The sequence below is a fragment of the Watersipora subatra genome, chromosome 3, assembly GCF_963576615.1.
Source record: "Watersipora subatra chromosome 3, tzWatSuba1.1, whole genome shotgun sequence".
Lineage (NCBI taxonomy): Eukaryota > Metazoa > Bryozoa > Gymnolaemata > Cheilostomatida > Watersiporidae > Watersipora > Watersipora subatra.
In genome coordinates, this window is record NC_088710.1 from 63,750,086 (window position 1) to 63,769,044 (window position 18,959).

At 37.6% G+C, this 18,959-nt stretch overlaps 2 protein-coding genes across 2 annotated transcripts; one reads left to right on the top strand and one right to left on the bottom strand.

Moving 5' to 3' along the window:
• The first annotated feature begins 430 nt into the window (after window positions 1-430).
• On the top strand, window positions 431-6,240 carry LOC137391027 (TOX high mobility group box family member 4-like). The gene is made up of 9 exons (XM_068077367.1): window positions 431-522; window positions 1,046-1,167; window positions 1,795-1,930; window positions 3,442-3,636; window positions 3,798-3,887; window positions 3,980-4,111; window positions 4,450-4,545; window positions 4,691-4,803; window positions 5,398-6,240. The coding sequence occupies exons 1-9, from the start codon at window positions 466-468 to the stop codon at window positions 5,432-5,434; spliced, it is 978 nt and encodes a 325-aa protein (XP_067933468.1). The 5' UTR covers window positions 431-465; the 3' UTR covers window positions 5,435-6,240.
• Window positions 5,661-7,390, bottom strand: LOC137390864 (small ribosomal subunit protein bS16m-like). Its single transcript, XM_068077181.1, has 2 exons — window positions 7,129-7,390; window positions 5,661-5,770 (listed from the first exon to the last, which is right to left on the bottom strand). Exons 1-2 carry the CDS (start codon window positions 7,388-7,390, stop codon window positions 5,661-5,663), a joined length of 372 nt encoding a protein of 123 aa, XP_067933282.1.
• Between the last annotated feature and the right edge of the window lie 11,569 nt (window positions 7,391-18,959).

Sequence of the window (18,959 nt, forward strand, 5' to 3'; positions counted from 1 at the left end):
AGTGTGACTAGTTTTCATCTAATAATAACAATCGATTATAGTTAAAAGGTCCATGTTTAATAAACTACTAGGTATGTCTTACATTAAGTTAGAGTTTTGCAATGAAGCGTCACTCTGCACTTTGTTACAATAAAGTGCTGGTGCTCTTACTCAGCACACAGTCAGTTTGTTGACATGAGCAGTAATATTTCTACACTTGTATGTGTCAACAATAATTCATCCTGTTTGTCTATGGACTGTTCACACATTTTGGACTGTAACTGTCTCGTCTATTGTTCATACCAAAATAATACTATTAGGTAAAAGAGCTTTCACACTGGTTAAGAACTCTCATGGGAACAGTACCTCACATGTTGTGCAAGGCTACTTTCATATTGAAACTATTAGGGCCTACTGTGTTTCTGGACAACTACATGATCATTCTTTTGGCAGTGCCAAGCTTAATAACATTTTCCTGATATAATAATGGAAAATGCCGTGGGTTGTCCAGAGTCAGACAGTGATGATGAACCTCTGATAAAGGTTGGTAATATAAAAAATATACCATTATTATTCTGTGGTGTTTCATATGAAAAAAAGAACATGTATTTGGTATCTTTGGGAGAATTAGGGTTACTTTATTATTTTACTTCGATCAACCTTTGAGGATCATTTTTCAAATTACCTTCAAGTCTACTGACTCTTTCTCTTAAAACCCTGGTCTATCCAGCGGTTCTACAAATCGGTATTGAAACAAATAGATTATATTATATCCTGTTCTTCACTATATCTGAAAATAAAATAAATCTTGACCTTTATTCATTGCATTTTGCTAGTTGTAAAAAACCATTTTGATCATCGTCTGTTGATTTATTTGCAGGTTTTTTCATAGTTTGTAATTGTACATCATAATTGCTGAACATTAGCTTTCAAGCTTTGTGTGCAGCTTATTAGGCTGTTCAAGCTTTGTTGTAACGATGTAAATCTCACCAAACTAATTAGTTATATTTTCTATAGTGAGTGTTGCTGTTGTGAATGTTATACTTTCAAGAAATTTATTTGTTAGCTAGCGAAGCGATCATCTAGTCAGCAGAGCCTAGTAAGCAAGGCAAGTTCATCTACCTCAAGCGCAAGCTCCGATTCTACAGCACCAAATGATAAACCTCCCAGTTCAAGTACAGCATCAAAGTATGTATAGTTGGAACGATTTTGTAAAACCCTGATATTACTCTTTATGGGAATGTAAAATAAAAATGATTTTAGTATTTAATATTGATATATTATATTTTATTAATATAATATATATTATGCAACATAACAATCTCATACAACCTTGAATCTTTATGAGATTGTTGAATAAAAATGATTTCAACTAATATAATTATTATGTTATTAATATAACTATATACAATGTAACAATGATTTTGTAAAACTCGAAACCACAAAGCCACTCTTTATAAAAATTCAGAGTAAAAATGGTTTTAATATTTATTATTAATATATTATATTTTATTGTTATAATTATATATTATGCAACAAAGCAATTTTGGGAAATCTTGAATTAGCGCTTTATGTGCATGTAAAATAAAAATGATGAAAATATTTCACATGTATTGAGCAAGACTGAGAACTCAATACAGTTGTGAGTGCTACACTTTATCTTTCAATCATATGAACAGTAAGGTTACGCTGTTAATCGCTGTATCCTCCTATAAACATCATTTCTCATGTTAAAAATGTATTAGCTATATTAGCAAGGCCATTTGTTTTGAAGTATATAATTTGAATCACATTTATATCTACTTGTTTGTGCAGACCACTCACAGCATTTGCCCATTTCTTCAATGATACTCAACACACAATTCGAAAAAAGAACAGTGCTGCAACCTTTCAAGAGGTATCACAGGTAGTCATGTCAATGTGGCAGAATCTAGAGGCAGATGCTAAACTCGTAAGTTTCTCAGTGTTTTTTTCTTTCAGTAAAAACAATCAAAAACTGGCCAGTTACTGTAACGAGTACGCTGCCAAACCTCAATATACAAAGTTAATTCAGTCCAAGATTTGCCTCACATGTTAATGCCATTGTATGTTGGATAAGATATTTTTGTAACAATAAACTGTGCTTAATCGTTTTCGCAACCCAATGCTGCAGGTAATTACATCTAGCATAAAAAGAAATTATTTATAAACTATGCCAAAAGTTAATGTTAGAAATCATAGTTTTTCATGCTTTAATTTTAAAACAATATTTATAACAATTTTAATCTCTAAATTTTCAAGTTATGGATTGAAAAATTAAAAGCTGTTTATTGTTAGTGCTGAGATACTTGAAAGCAAAGAAATCAATTGTTCTATTATTGAAAAGCTAAAGGCTATATTTTTATCATTCATTAAAGCTTTTTGATACTTATGCTTTTTTTTAGCTATAAAGCTAACAAACTGCTATATAAATGAAATCATATTCTGTACTCATCAGTCTGATCTCAAGGTATGAATAAACTATTACTGTTATTCAAACACTACAAGGACTCAGTATTTCAAACCTTTAAAATAACCACATGAGCTTCTAGTTATTGAGAAACAACAGTTAGTTTACCTTGTAGACATCATACTGGAAGATCAAGTATGATGTCTGCTTAGTTTACTGCAAGCAGAGGCGTTTTGAAGGAGCCACGTTACACTAATATTGTTTCAATGATTTTATCTGGACATGTATGGGTCCGGTGGCAAAGGAATCGTGCCGACTGGAAAGTTGCAGAGAGCAATTTATGGTTGATCTCTTTTCTATCGCCACCAATGGCGTGTTTGGGAATTGAGCCGTAACATGTTTGCGTGGCTGCACTCTGCTTTCTATGTAACCTTAAAGACATTCAAATAGTAGTGTAGACCAATTGATGAACATATTCGGAGGTCGATGTAGAGATATGCAGCTTTACTAGCCTTTTCAATTACGAAACTATTATAATTTGAGTAACTTCCCATTCCATATGTTGGAAATCGTTTTGGGCATAGTCAAGCATTTGCTCAAATTTTACATATCTTATAAAATTCATACGCAGATTATTAGTAGTGGTTTGGCCATATTTTTAAATAAATTTGATCGTTGCTTTAATTTAGCCATTTTACATCTACATAGCTGTGGCGGTCGCTACTAATATAAACACATGCTATATTGGGTTTGACAAATAGTGGAAGTATTGCTTCTCCTTATTTGCTGATTATAACAGGATAGTCTCAGAAATGCGCACATTTAGCGAGGATCCACATGAACCACCATGCTCATCGACACTCATTATGTCTTATTTGGTGAAAATGTGCAGCCACATTTTCTTCCAATTTTAGATTGCAAGAAACCATGCATTATTAGGAGAACAGGTTCAAGTGCCATGTTGGGTAGCGGTTTTTCATCCTAATGCTATCCTATAGCACATGCATATTCCTTTTGGATACGTCTCCATGTAGGTTTATCAAAAAAGGGAAGAGGAGGATAGGATACGATTTGAGAACACTGTGCACAGTATTGTTCCGAAGCTGATAGAAAAAGGAGATACTCAGTCAGATGCTGCCGCTAGTGAGAGTGCTGACACAATGAAATCAGACCAGACAAGCAGCGCATCAACATCACAGTCACAAAACACGCCTGAACAAGTGGTTATGGTATTGTCTAGCTTCTCATCATTTATAAAAACATCAAAACGTAGTTCTTTACGAGATTCATGGTACCAAATTTTATTACGGTTTTTGTATAGCCCACAGGTTTACATAGAATTATTTGCGTTCTTTTCGCACCTCTGGTCTGTTTAATACTTGTTTTGCAGAAAGAGCCTACTCCATCTATCGCCAAGACTTCAGAATCACAGACACTCACCAAGCCTGTAATAATAGGCAGCATGCCTAAGCAGCGTCAGGTAGTTTATCATAGAGCCAGTTTGCAAGTGGAAGCAGCTTTTTGCATGTCTTCAGGCATCTACCATACGATTAAACTGGGTAATTCTTGTAGGTTATCACTCTTAACGAGTCTAACCGAATTATTATATATACAAAACCTGTTAGTCCACCTCCAACCCTAACCCCGGCTCCTGCATCTACTCCAAGCAATGTCAAGGCCATAACTATTATTGGAAAACCAAACGTGAGTCGCATCAACATTTACTTTCAGTTCAATAAATTAGAAAGAGCTCTTGTACAAGCAGTTTAGTTTAGATTAGTCTGAAGCTAGAAAATTATATTTAAAAAATTTATATTTATATCGCCAAAATCATGGTGCATTAATTACCTATGGAAGACTCACTATTTTGTAGAACATCACAATTTCTGCTCTATTAATGCCATGAATGCAAATGAAAATTTGTTGAAAACCTACTGTGGATCCTTCACTGTTAGCCCACCCTTTAGACAAACATTCAAAATATTCATTGCTTCATGTTTATATCTATGTTTTATGACTGTACATACATGTGCTTCTCACAGGACACACCGGCTGTTGCTCCTGTGTGTTCTTCTTCTCCTGCAAGTTCTGTGAAGAGTAACAGTGGATCAGATAGCAGATGTTCTACACCTGAAGATGTGAGTAACGTTTACTGGTATCAACCATCGCTCATAGTCCTTATTGACCCCAGTGTAAGAGATCGGACCAATTTATCACATGCTATACACCCACTTACAATATGTTAATGTGTGCGCTCAGACTTTCCATTGGTCATATTCACAGCGCATCCCACCAACGAAAAAGAAGTGCAGAAACACTGCTTGTGAGAAGTTTGCTATAAACCATGACAAGTGGGAAGACTACTGCTCATCCAAGTGTGTGGTCGAAGACTGCCAGTAAGTAGCTACTACTCTGTCATATTTCTGTATCACATGTTTTTATACAAATGTGAGTGTCTGTCTTTCATGTGCCTAGTTATAGCGATAGTTTTAGAACGGAAAAACCGCTTTGCACTGGAATTAAACTCAGAAGCTTCGGTTCTGCAGACTGAGGTGCTATCCACTACGCGGCCTACTTGCCATACTATGGAATAACTGTGCACATACTCATTGCACAGGCTAAAATACACATGCTTAAAGCACTTGTAAAAATGCTATTAGTTACTACTAGTGCGCTTGAAGATTATGATTGCGTGAGAGATCATGAAGTGTAACCAGTGATTATAGGTACAATTATAAGTGCGGCTTTATTATAGCAAAGATTTAGACTAGCTTTAGTTACTAGCTTAAGTTACTCATATTAATTTGGTAGAGAAACTTAGCCAATGGCAACGATATCACCTGCTACTGTTTGCAAGCTGTTGTTTATCACCCGCGTTAGCCAATGGCAACGACATCACCTGCTACTGTTTGCAAGCTGTTGTTTTATCACCCGCGCAATGCTGGGCATTCATCTAGTTGCTTCTATAGCTAAAATGATTTATATTTCAGTGAAAGATTCAAGGCTTGGGTTGCAGCAAGGAATTAATTTATGGTCTGTGGAGGGAAACAGATGCCGCTTGAGAGACCAAACTAGACATTTCATAACAGCAATTTATAGTTTAATAAAATCAACAGTTGATGTACACTTGCTACTCAGTTGCTGAAGATCTTAAGATTATTCTGGCTACACCTCTGTTCAGTCCATTACCAGTGAACTGGCCATTATATGACTGTCTTGCTCCTCGGGCTCCCACACAATATCAATGCTTGCATCATACAGGGGTCCCTTCCTCTGTCTCCTCTGCTGCTAGCATCTGCTGCTTCTGTGCTCGTTTGCCCTTTATGTAGCACATGGGATGAACAGGAAAGAATCCGGCTAAACCTAAAGGAAAAGTCGTACCACTATTACGTGTTAGATTGTTTATTCTGATGACATGTGATGACTGTGACACTCATGACAGTATCCGCGACGACAAAAATGGTTATGGCATTGCCGATTGCTGTAGGATGGATGTCCACTTTTCCCTTTTGTACCATCTCATTATGGCCATCTATCAATTATGGCCAGTTTATATGATTGCAGATCTGTATGTACATTAAACCTAATGCTACACTTGAACTCGTTATGGTATGTATAGACAAATGTATAATTGTATCATTTATCATTCTCGCTCAAAAGTGGTAGCAAAGGTCAATGTCAAATGCGTATTATTGTCTTTATGGTTAATAGCTATTGGTGCATAACCATTGGTTATGCAGTCAACTATCTACCTTGTTGAATAAAAAATTCATTTTAGGCAACACATTAGTACTGTTACATTTTCTGTCTGGTAAATAAAACTTGTTTGTGATATTCATCACAAAATTTGTACCTGCTACAACAATCATTATTGGTGCATTGTTATTGCAGAGGAATTCTAATTTATTGCATGACACTGCCTAGCACAATGATCAGCAATATATCGCTATCACAATGCCTAAAAATGAACGAAAGGTTAATATTCTTTAAATGTTAAAAAACATGCTAAATCTGTTGCTTCAAGATTCCAAAAAAGCGGTGACATTTTTAAAATTTTCATTATATACCCTGAGTAGTCAAAAGAATTTAAACAAACCACCACATTAACAATAGATTGAGGGAGGCAATTTTGAATTTTTGTTCAACATACAACACATGTTGAGACATAAACAGAGAGCTCAAGTACTGAAATGAAATATTTTTTGGAATCTCATTCTATACATGCTTTTATATCCACCATAAAAGTTACCAATGTTAAGGTATTCCGGTATTCGAGCAGCCAGTACTATCACCTAATACACTAATAGATTCAATACTTTTTGATAACCGTTTGTTATCCTACACACCACACGACTTGCATAATTGTAGTAATCCTGTTCAGCTATCTAATTATAGGACCCCCACACCTTACTGTATGCATACGATAAACTAATCCGCAGCCAAATACAAAGAATCGGCAGTTCATTGCTAAAAAATTTGAAAAGTTTGCCAAATGATAGCAAGCCGAAAGTTATCAGAGTGCAGACTATGAGCAAATGATAATACAGTGATCTGTGAAGGCATTATTTAGTTGAAGTTTATTTGCTTGATGTTTGGTGAATATATTTATTTTTAGCTTTGAACAACTCTACCCAATGCTGATCCATGAACAAGGAGAGCATTGACTCAGTACAATGATAGCTTCAGTTCCAACCATTCGCTAGAAATCTAAATCGACTCACCTAAAAGTATTTCAACAGGTTTTGTTGGTTTGGCGCCTCTCTTTAGCCAGTAATGTAGCTTCTCAAAGTTTATAGCCACCAGCTTCTCATTGTGTTCATTTGGGAGTGGATCAAATGATCCGATTCTGTCCAGCGGCGGTTTGTTTCCTGCTCGATATGTTCTGGCAGCAACCAGGTGATAAAAAGGCCTATTGGTACATCCGTATCGTGCAAAACGAATTTTTACTGCACGATTAGCAAATCGAACTGTACGTCCACCCATTTGTTCACCTAAAACATTTTACATACAAAAAATGTTTATGGCGGACAGTGCTGCTTCCTCTTCATCGAACCCTGCCCTAAGTTGTATCGCTATTGCTCAGTGCTGCAACATAGTCCGACACATCACATACTTTTCACTTACACATACAATGGTGAAAACTGAACATCGATAAACATACAATTAACAAAATAGTTTGCCATTTTGACTGTAACGTAACAATGTTTTGACTGTTTGTTGAGCAGCTGTGTTGTAGTAATGGCTGGATTAAAAATGATAAAAAAATAAGTCTAGACAACAGTGGATAGAATCGATCAATTACTTTGCATCATGAAGGTTGGTTTTTTATTTTTTGTATTTAGGATATCATTGGAAATTGAGCAATCTTACCCAAAGGTGTTTGTTACATTTGGCTGCCGTTGCTTGCTTCAACAAAAATGGTAAATAAGCTTCCTTTAAAGTCGGTTGTACTAGTATACGACTCTTTTTATTTCTGGAGTTGTTATGTTCTGGATACCTAATGTTGGATGCCCTGCATGCCTTTTCAAATCTGACACTTTGTTAGATTTATTGTGCAAGATAGACATGATTTCATGTTCTTTTAAGGTTTACTTTTATCCATAGCAAGTGCAGTGTAGCAATCGCCTTGTCCAATATTCATAGCCATATTATATCAACATATAGAAATACTATTGATTGAATTTAATATAAAATCACTCAAAAGAATTTAACAGCTCAAAAGTATTATACTAAATTTATTACTTCGAGCACCATGTTGTCCTTATGCCAGAAGTAAAACTCAAGGGGAATGAATACAAGAAATTGAGCAAAATCACAATTTCACCTTTTTGATGATAATTAATGACTTATTAAAAATCAAGCCAGCCAAAAATATTTATTGAAAAATAGGGTGGGGGTGTGAAGATGCCCCCAGCAAGAGGCAAACCTCTTTAGGCATAAATACTCTGGAATCTATGAAAGTAACAAACGACCTCAACTGTTACAGTATGGCCCAGGATAAAACGGCTTAAGAATGTTAATGCTCAATATGTGAGCCTGGAAAAATAAAGGAGTGGTAACAGACTAGCTAAATACTGGATTAGCTGAATTACCCATTGGATTGTCGGAAAATGGCAATGCACTTTTAACTGCTGCATATGATAAATTAATAAAAATTTGTAAAATGTCAGAGACTTTTAGATGACCATAGAGGTTTTAGAGCCTACAAAGATAGCACATTGTTAGTTGACAGCATGAGCGTTTCAGTTTAGCCTTGAAAAGTCCAAAGAAACTAATAACCCAGAATGTTAGATAGTAACAAAAATGACAACTTCCAATTATGGTAGCATGCAATAGCAGCTTCATATATCCAAATTTGCTAATATTCGGAAATGATAACTTCCAGTTGAGTTGATGATGATAACTGACCATTACACAAACATTGTAGCACTTCGTACATTGTAGCATTGTAATACATGTATTCATAAATTAGATTTGAGACAGTGTTTAAAACTAAGTTAATCATGGTGAAAAAGAAAAACCGAGGAATGCGTGATTACAAAGAAATTGTGAGCTTCTAACAAGGTATTTTCCTAAGAAATGTTTTGTGAATTCAAGTGCATTAACTTGAAAAATGGCTTGTTTTATTAGACAAAAATTCCCCTCTTTTTTGGTGACATGATACTCAAAAAAGACACACATTTCATATAGAAAATTTGTTGATGTTGAATAATTAAGAGAAACTAACTTATTGTCAATTATTAATATATCTATGAATATAAATAATACAGTGAAACCTCTACCTAGTACAAATTGGTTTACCTATATTGATGTGTTAACAATGTAGCAAAACGAAAGAAATACCCTAGTTACGTTGCAGTAACTTATCAGAGTAATAATTCTAAATACAGTAAACTTTCAAAGCGGATGAAGTTAAAGGCTTTGATGGCATGAAACCTAAAGCAAGCACAGAAATTGAGCATAAAAGATTTTGTGACGTGTAATAGCCAATAGTTAGAGAGGCAATATTTGTTAATGAGAATAATAGTAAAATAAAAACTTATGCGTAACTGTGGGCAAAGATCAGTTTCATAGTCAAATGGAGAACGTTTGTGATAATTATCTGCTACAATTTTTGGCTCTGGTGCTTTAGTATTTAATAGATTGCTGCCGATCTGACAACGAATTATACTACGTTGTGTGATGCTTGAAGATACACACTACGGCTACCCATGTACATGTAATTATTTCACTGAATAACCACCCTATACAAGTGACACTGTATGTCTATACGTGGCCTCATTCAAAATTTTTATCCCCTCATCATCAAAGTTAGCCATCAGTTTTTAGGGAGTTGGTTTAAACCAGTAAAGTATGTACCATCACTATTTGGCTATCAGTCTTTTTGCTCTGTAGATTCATAGTCATTAAAAGTGCAAGAGAGTGCGTCAGCTGAGAAGAGCAGTGTGCCATGTACAGGCTGTACCTATATGACTTCATATATTTGTGGTTTTATTAAGAGTAGCTGCAGTCTTATGTAAAGGTTTGTTTGTGAGAGACACAAGTGGTTTGTGATTGGTTTTCACATAAGACTAAAACAATCACTATGTTTCCATGACTCGCATAATCCGTATGATTCACATAATTCGAACGATCCGCAATTGGAGTTACTTAGCAATCCAGCGTTTCAATGAACACCTGGCGATGCAGATTTAACACCAGTACTTGACCCCATAGGTCACGTATTAGCCTAATTAATGAATCTATAAATAACTAGGCAGTCTTGTCACGCTTAGCTTAGCAGCGATCGTTCGGAACGTTGGCGCATTGAGACTGGTGACATCGAAATAAAAACGACTGAAGCGTGAAAATGGTTTTAATGTAATAGCCATCGATATTCTAATGCGAATTAATCGCAAGTACCGTTTCCATGATTCGCAAGCACGATGGATGCCGTTTTATGACGCGGATAACTTGCGGATTGGCTCTAATTTGCGAATTATGCGGGTCATGGAAACGCAGTGCATGGCAAGGAGCCCTTTGTTTATCTGATAGCAGTTGATTTCAGCGTTTGATGAAATTTTTGATTAATAGACGATTGGGGGTCATTCTTCAAATAGGACAGTTTTCCCAACCAACTTGAGAGGCATCCACTTGCAGAGGAGTCTTCTTTGACACATTAAAATATACAACAATTTTGTCACTGGGGAACACCTGTTTGATGGATTGTACAACTTCTTCCTGTTTAGTACCACATAATCAGGGTGTTTATTAGCTTAAACGTGTCCATAAAGTTTCAGTTAAGGCAGATGTTTTGAGCAAATATGGTTGCAATAAATTTAGTGAGTTAAGTAGTTTTTGTATGCAAGCTACATCAGACGGCATATCTACACAAGCCAGGCTCTTGAGAAGATTCACTCTTAGTCCGTTACTAGATACATGGCCAAGATATCGCACCTCTTGATGATAGAGTTGAATCTTTTCTCAATTGAAATTATCAAGTTTCGATTTTTTTATCAAGTTCTGTATTTGTTGCACCATACACCATTAAGTTATCAGCATTGATTGATACAAGTCACAACAAGTAAACTAGACATATTTTTCAACAACCTCTGCAGTTGAAGATAAACTGAATGGGAGTTTTATGAAACAATAGTTCACAAACTTAGTGTTGAAAGTCATTAACAGACTGCTGCTTCAGTCGAAGGAACATACCATAACGATTTTTCATGTCCAAGAGAGTAAGGTATTCAAGTCTTGCCAGATTGAAAGCTATATTATCTAGAATTGGAGTTTTGTGATGTTTTCTTAGGACTGCGCCGTTGAGGTCTTTGGATCCAAACATATTCATACCAATCTACACTAACCAATTGGTGAGCTTATCAGCTTGAAATATTATTTCTTCAGCCGCCATATGGTCAAGTTAATTTTCTACTTTTTCCGTAACACTGATGAGAGTTTTTTGTGGAGGGTTGATAATTGGTTGACATTTTCAGCTAAAGTGATCTCACCATCTTCAGTGAGATATCCTAAATTTTTAAAATTGTCTTGGAATTCATCGACAATAAATTGATTTGCTTCATCAGCGTGCTCACAAGCCACAAGGCCCAAAACATGTATGAGTCCATCATCTACTACCTTATAATTTAGAGTGCAACCAAACTTTTAGAAGTTGTATAATAATCATTTCATAAGGAATTGTGTTTGTTTTAGCACCAGTATCCATCTTGAAGATGATCTAAACATTGATTGTTGAGGTACCAACTGTTACAGGAATCATCTAAGATTTCTTCTTGTGAGACAACTCTACTTTCCTTGAATAATTGCAAATTTCTTACCATAATAGTTTTTAAAAACATTTCAGCAAAACCTTTCACACTAACAGCTCTAAAACAAAAGCATCACTCTCTCCTCATGATGCCCAACATTAGTCAAAAATACTGACAGATTTAGCTGGATACTTCTTACCACAGTGATTTTTTTCTCTACAGGTCCTACAAGTCTTTCAATATGCTGAGCATCAACTTTGCGTACGTTAAAACCCACAAAACTTGCAATTTAACAGCCATGAAATGATCTTATTGACTGATAGCAATAATGAATCCTGTCTCTCACCCTTATAACCAATAGATACCACATATTTGTATTGGTTTCTCAATAATACTCTATCAAATCTACTTGTTTCTCTGTCATTTTTAATACATGACTTGTTTTACTAGCATTTACTAAACTCATTGTGTTGTTAAGAAGCAACTGATTGATTCATTTTTGTCGATCTAAAACCCAAGACAACGGCATCCTTTTCCTTTGGTCAACAAAACCCTACTTGGAAGCTTAAGAGCAAGTTCTCTTCAAACACAAATCTACAGTTTACCATCAGATTCTATGGTGTTCCAAAATAAGTATTACTCATAAAGCTCATTTTTCCTTGCACCGCAGCAAGTCTGAAACATGTCAAAAACATTTGTTAGCAAAGCTCTGCTCTTTTCTGTTGAAAATTGAAAATGAAAAACACGTCATAAGCTTAACATAAGCTTAGCGTAAGAAACTAGCCTTCTAGAAATTGCAGCATTTTTCTGTTTGAATGCGAAGTCAATGGGCGTTCAGCAGTTTCAAGTTTTTCTAAACTTTCTCTAGTTTTCAGACAAATGACCAACAAAAATAACTTCAGAAGGTTGTTTCAAACCTTCGTCGTATGCTGTAGACTAGACACCGCAGCATGAAGCGCAGCTGAAATGGGCTTTTACTAAGCTAAGCTTTTACTAGCAGATCAGTTGTGAGTCATTTCCATACCTACCAACTCACACGTATTGGGCGTGAGACTCACGCAATCACCCCAAAGAAAAAATGAAAATGCGGGAGATTTTTGCTCCAATTTTCATAATTTTATATATACTATCATTGATACATCAATGACCCCAAAACCAAATCTCAAGCATTGCCCCACTCTTGGGTTGGCAGGCCTAGTCATTTCTCACCACATTGTAGTCGGTTTAAATAATATTTGACAAGTTATTTACGTTGCATACATTAATGATGGTAGCACTATGTTTCGTGATTAAATCCAAAACAAAATCCAAATAAATGTAAATGCCAATACGAAAAATAAAGCTATCGTCAATTAACGCCTTTACTGTCAGTACATGTATATACTACCGTATGTAAGTACTGTAAAGGGGTGGTCATACGAGCGCCGAACCGAACTAAATGACGCAAAACGACATCGCTTTCAGCTCTAAAAAGTTCGGCCGAGGACATTTCTGGCCGAAACGAACCTTTTCGGTCCTGCTCGAAATTTCGTGCCAAACCCTTGCTCTTATTGGCTGGTTAAAATTCTAGAATTCTAGCGAGCACGCGTCACAATTCTACTTACGTTCGCGTGAGTAATGTTAAAAAAGAAATGGGACGATACTTTTATTTCGTTAAATAAACCACATGAAGCAATTTACGACAAAGTTCACCCGGACTTATGATTGTGTTGCATAAATGTAAGATGTTGCACTTAAGTATTTGCACAAATGTAAGAGAATTGTGATTTTCTTTCGTGTAGAGTATAAGTAATGTGTCATATTCATCCTGATGAAGTATCGTTGACTGATTTATTTATGTAAAACCACAGTACTATGATAAAGACTGTTTTTGTTTGTTATGTACTCAGCATAGAAAAACATTCATATGTTAATAAAAAAATATAATTATGTTGATGGGAAGGGTTGGCAAAATCTTTGTATCGAGTGATTGATTTTGAGCAGCTGAACGATCTTCTGATAAATCTGCTGTGTATTTATAATTGTTCCTCAAAGTTTTTTTGTTTACAATAGAAATATTTAACTCAAATACCTAAACACTATTTGTTTTGTTATCAATTTGCTAATCACTGAATGTTGTCATGAATAAACAAACGGCTAAGATTGCAAGTTTTACTAACACCGCCGGATACGGGTGGTGCGTGTTGTATTGCGTTAATTCATAAAACGAGAAATATGATGACAAGTTATATAACAATAATGTGTACCAGAAAATGCTAATATATAATGTGAAGCAATTAGTGAATGAACTGTGTTATGTAATATCACTCGAAGTGTTATAGTGTTAGTCTATGACACGCAACATCCCCTTCGCTCTAGCAATGTTTAATACCATTGGTTCAGTCGGTGTTCAGTTTATTGCGTCACGAAATCATTCAGCCATGACGGGGGATTTCTCACTCGATGTGAGCGTCTCGGTTGCTGCGCATCTGCTGGATTTGGGTTTTCGTTCGGCGGCTCATTCTCGACTGGGTTATCGCGAGGTGGTTCAGAATTGTCCGCTACCTCGACATATCGCGGCTGTAAGTCTCTACGGTTTCGACGCAACATATCATTATTTACATTCACGGCGTAGGAGTGATCTGAGAGCTGCTTCGCTACTACAGCTTCCTTCCAGTTGCGACGGTGGGTGGTCCAGTCGCGTACTAGCACCGGCTGGCCTTCATTTAGTGGTGCAAGGTTCCGGGCCCGTTTATTATATTGGTGTTGATCATTTCTTTTCTTATTTTGTTTCTGTTGCCATGCTTCAGCGTTGGTCGTCTGGATGTCGGTGGTCTGAGGGAGTATGGATCTTGTGGCTCTGCCTAGCAAGAGTTGAATTGGGCTTTTGTCCATCGATGCCGTTGGCGTGTTTCGCAGCTCGAGCATTCCCAGTTCGGAATCTTTGCACCTCCGCAAGTTTCGTTTAGCAATTTTCACTGCGGACTCTGCCTTGCCGTTGGATTGCGGGAAGTGTGGAGAGCTGGTTGTATGTTCGAACTGCCACTTTTTTCGAAATGTCGTGAACATATGCGATGTAAATTGGGGGCCATTGTCAGATTGCACAACCTTTGGGATTCCCAGACGGGCAAAGCATTTTTTGAGTTTGTGGATAACCTCTTCTGCTGAGGAGTTGGATAGTTTCTCGAATTCGAAATAGTCGGTAGTGTAGTCAACGATTACTAGATACTGTTCGTTGCTAAAGTCAAACAGATCTACCCCAACTTTAGTCCATGGAGCCGTTGGGATGTGGTGACTCTGAAGCGTTTCCCTCTGCTGCTGTTGGTGGTCTATTTGACATGTGTTGCATGTCTCAATTAGGCGTTTAATGTCGTCGGACATGCCAACCCAGAACACAGTGAGGCGTGCTCGTCGCAGGGTGGAGTTTATACCAGCATGGTTGGCGTGTAGGAGGTTGAGTGTTTTTCTCTGTAACGCTTTTGGAATCACCGCTCTTTGACCTTTGTAGATAATGTCTTGTTCGATTGTTAGTTCCTCATTGAAGTGTCGGTACTTATGATAAGTGGGCTGGTCAGCCTGTTTCTCGCTCCACCCGCTGCGAATGAGCTTGATTAAATGCTGTGATTCGCTGTCTTCCTTGGTAGCTGAAGCCACTTCTTTGATTAGGGCATCCTGTATGGGGTTGTCGGTATCTGTTACATTAATTGCAAATAGGTGTTCCAATGGTTGGTGATGAGTGGGTTTGCCAAAGTATGAGTCCCTCGATAGTAGATCGGCGGTTATCTGCTCGGTTCCCTTCTTCCAGACAACTTTGACTTTTGGATATCTTTGTAGTTGTAGTAGCATGGCCTGAAGGCGCCTCGACGCTTTGTGGATCGATTTGTTGAAAATCGAGATAAGTGGTTGATGATCAGTGTAGATAGTAACGTCAAAATGTCCAAAAATATATTGGTCGAAGCGTTCAGTACCATATACTATGGCGAGGCATTCGAGTTCTAGTGGTACATACTGTTGTTCACACATTGTTAGGCTTCTCGAGGCGTACGCTATTGGTTTTCCATCTTGAAACAATGCCGCACCGATGCCTGCGGTGGATGCATCGGTTTGCAATACAACTGGTTTAGTCACGTCAAAGTATTGTAGTGTGTCGGAGTCGGTCAGTATAGTCTTTAGTTTGTCAAACGAAGCTTTTTGGTCAGTATCTCAGCTGAAACTATTGCCTTGTTTCAGCAGTCGTCGTAGTGGTTCTGATTCTGCCGCTAGGTTTTTCACGAACTTGGCCATGTATGTAACATGGCCCAGGAAACGTTTTACTCCTAGCTGAGTTGTCGGGTGCTGCATTTCTCGGATCGCAGTTACTTTGTTAGGATCTGGTTTTATGCCGTCGGTGGTTACTAGGTGGCCTATGTAAGGAAGTTCCTTTTGAAAAAAACGGCATTTGTCCTTGTTTAGTTTCAGGCCTATTTTTCGAGCTCGTTCTAGCAGTGCTCGAAGGTTGTTGTCGTGTGGTTCCGTATATGAGAAGATCATCTGCAACTACTGTCACACCATTCAGTCCAGTTAGCCCTTCCGTCAGTCGTCTTTGAAATTCTTCCGGAGCTGATGTAATGCCAAATGGCATGCGCAGATATTTGTATTTGCCAGTAGGGGTCCAGAATGTAGTCAGGTCAGTGGATGAGTCTGTCAGTGGAATCTGATAAAATCCCTCTTTGGCATCACACAGGGAGAAAAAGCGTGCGTTGTTGAGTTGGGGTAGCACGTCTTCTAAGGTGGGTAGAACGGAGTGGTTCCTTCTGATTGCTCTGTTGAGGTTTTGTGGGTCTATACATACGCAGATTTTGCCATTAGGTTTTCGGACGGGTTGGAGGTGACTTGTCCAATCAGTTGGATGGTCTACCTTGGCTACAATTCCGCACTCTTCTAATTTGTCGATTGCTGCTATGAGATCTTCTTTCATTGACAGTGGTACCTTACGTGGTCTGACTTGCACTGGTCGGCAGTTTGGGTCTAGTTCGATGTCGTAGAGTCCGTCTAGTTTACCAAGTCCAGTAAATACGTCTACAAATTCGTCAAGTTGTCAATCTGGTTGTCGGGTGATGATGTGGCATTGACTTGTTCGGCCAGCTTGAGCAGCTCTAATTGCTAACAGGTTTTCCAGGATAGTAAACTGCTGTTTAGTGTCCACGACAAGGAATTTTCGAGATGTGTATTGTCCATTTTGATCCTCTATCATCAGGTCTGTCCATCCGAGTGGAATGCACTTGCTTTGGTCATACAATGTTAATGTTGTGTTAGTTGGGGTCAAGTTTAGTTTCCCTAGTCTGTCATAGTCTGTCATAGTCAGTGTGTTGCACGATGCGGCTGAATCAAGCTGAAATTCAATAGGCACTGTTTTGTTACCGATCTGTACAGAAATGTTAGCTATAAGTTTGCGGTTACGTTCAGTGGTGGTAATACTGTAGACTTGTTCTCCCTCGCTGTCAGAGGAATAGTTCCATGAGAGTTGATTTACACTTTGTTGGGCCTTTGATCTACATACTGTTGCGTAGTGGTTGTATTCTTACAGTTATTGCATTGTTTTCCATACGCAGGGCAGGATCGTGGAGGGTGACTCAGTCCATAGTTTCCACATTTGGATTCCTTGTTTGAATTTGTTTCTGGTGGGTTTGATGCAGTTCGGTTTGTATGGGGGTTTCTATTACTTCTTGTTGAATTATTCGGAAATGGTGGTCGATGTCTGACTGCATATGCTTGTTCTTCTTTACTGTTTCCAGTTAAGTTTTTGAAGTCTTTGGAGGTTGATTCCTCTCGCCGACACAGCTCTACAGCTTTGTCAGGGTCTGCGTCGTTTTGTTCAAAGAGCTTTCTGCGAGTTTTATCATTCTCGATGCCTAGAATAAGGGCGTGTAGGACCATACGGTTGTACATATCTTGGAAGTCCCACAAACAAGCTATAGTATGTAGCTCAGTTATGAATTCATCCACAGTCTGATTGCCTTGTTTACAGGTTAACAATGCATGTGTTCTGGCTATCAAGTTGATTCTGGGTTTGCAATAATTGTCGAATTGCTGAATAACTTTGTCATACTTAATTTTGTCTCCATCTTCAACCCAAGTAAATGATTCATATATTAGGTTTCCTCTCTTACCAATTGTTCGTAGTAGTAGTGCTGTTTTGATTTTACTGTCTACCTCATCTTTGGATGTTGCTACCAAAAATTGTTCAGTCTCTTTTGAATATCTTCCATGAGTTCGGTAAGTTTTGGCCATTATCGATAGGCCTGGGCGCTAGTAAATTCTCCATATTTTTCTGAGTCTATTGATTATATTTTCCTCACTCGGGGCACCATGTTTTGTTATCAATTTGCTAATCACTGAATGTTGTCATGAATAAACAAACGGCTAAGATTGCAAGTTTTACTAACACCGCCGGATACGGGTGGTGCGTGTTGTATTGCGTTAATTCATAAAACGAGAAATATGATGACAAGTTATATAACAATGTGTACCAGAAAATGCTAATATATGTGAAGCAATTAGTGAATGAACTGTGTTATGTAATATCACTCGAAGTGTTATAGTGTTAGTCTATGACACGCAACACTACTAATGAAACCGTGTCCTGTCTCTCGTATGGTATCAAGGAAGCGAAGTTACTTCGGTGGCCGTGTGACATGTGCCACGAACCGAACCAGCCTCCGAACCGATCCTACGTCGGTTCGGTGCTCGTGTGACCACGCCTTAACTGTACATTTAATAGCGTTCAGGGCATTAAAGCGATATCATCATTTAAAACATGACAAGATAACTCTTAGTTTATATTATATATTGAGTTTTTGAATTTAACAGCAAGTCGGGGGTAAAAATGTTGAAAAGGGATTAAATGAGAGAGTAAGGAAAATGTGAGTTAATTGTTAAGGGCCCTCACAAAAAGGAATGTTTTTTTATGTTTGCGTTAATATTGCCTTTGGTACTTTTGTGGCGTGTATAGTGTAGGTGCAGGGGGTGCAGGCCTGCCAACCCAAGAGTGGGGCAATGCTTGAGATTTGGTTTTGGGGCCATTAATGTATCAATGATAGTATATATAAAATTGTGGAAATTGGGGCAAAAATATCACGCATTTCTCATTCATTTTCATTTCTTCTTTGGTGTGATTGTATGAGTCTTACGCCCAATGTGTGAGAGTTGGCAGGCCTGTGTAGGTGGGCATTAAAGTAAAAATCCACAGGGATTGCGATTTCTTTAGTAATGATTTTAGGTTTTAGTTAGAAGTTCTTCGACGCTCTGCAAGAGTGGCCCATGACCACACAAACATGAGGTCAGAG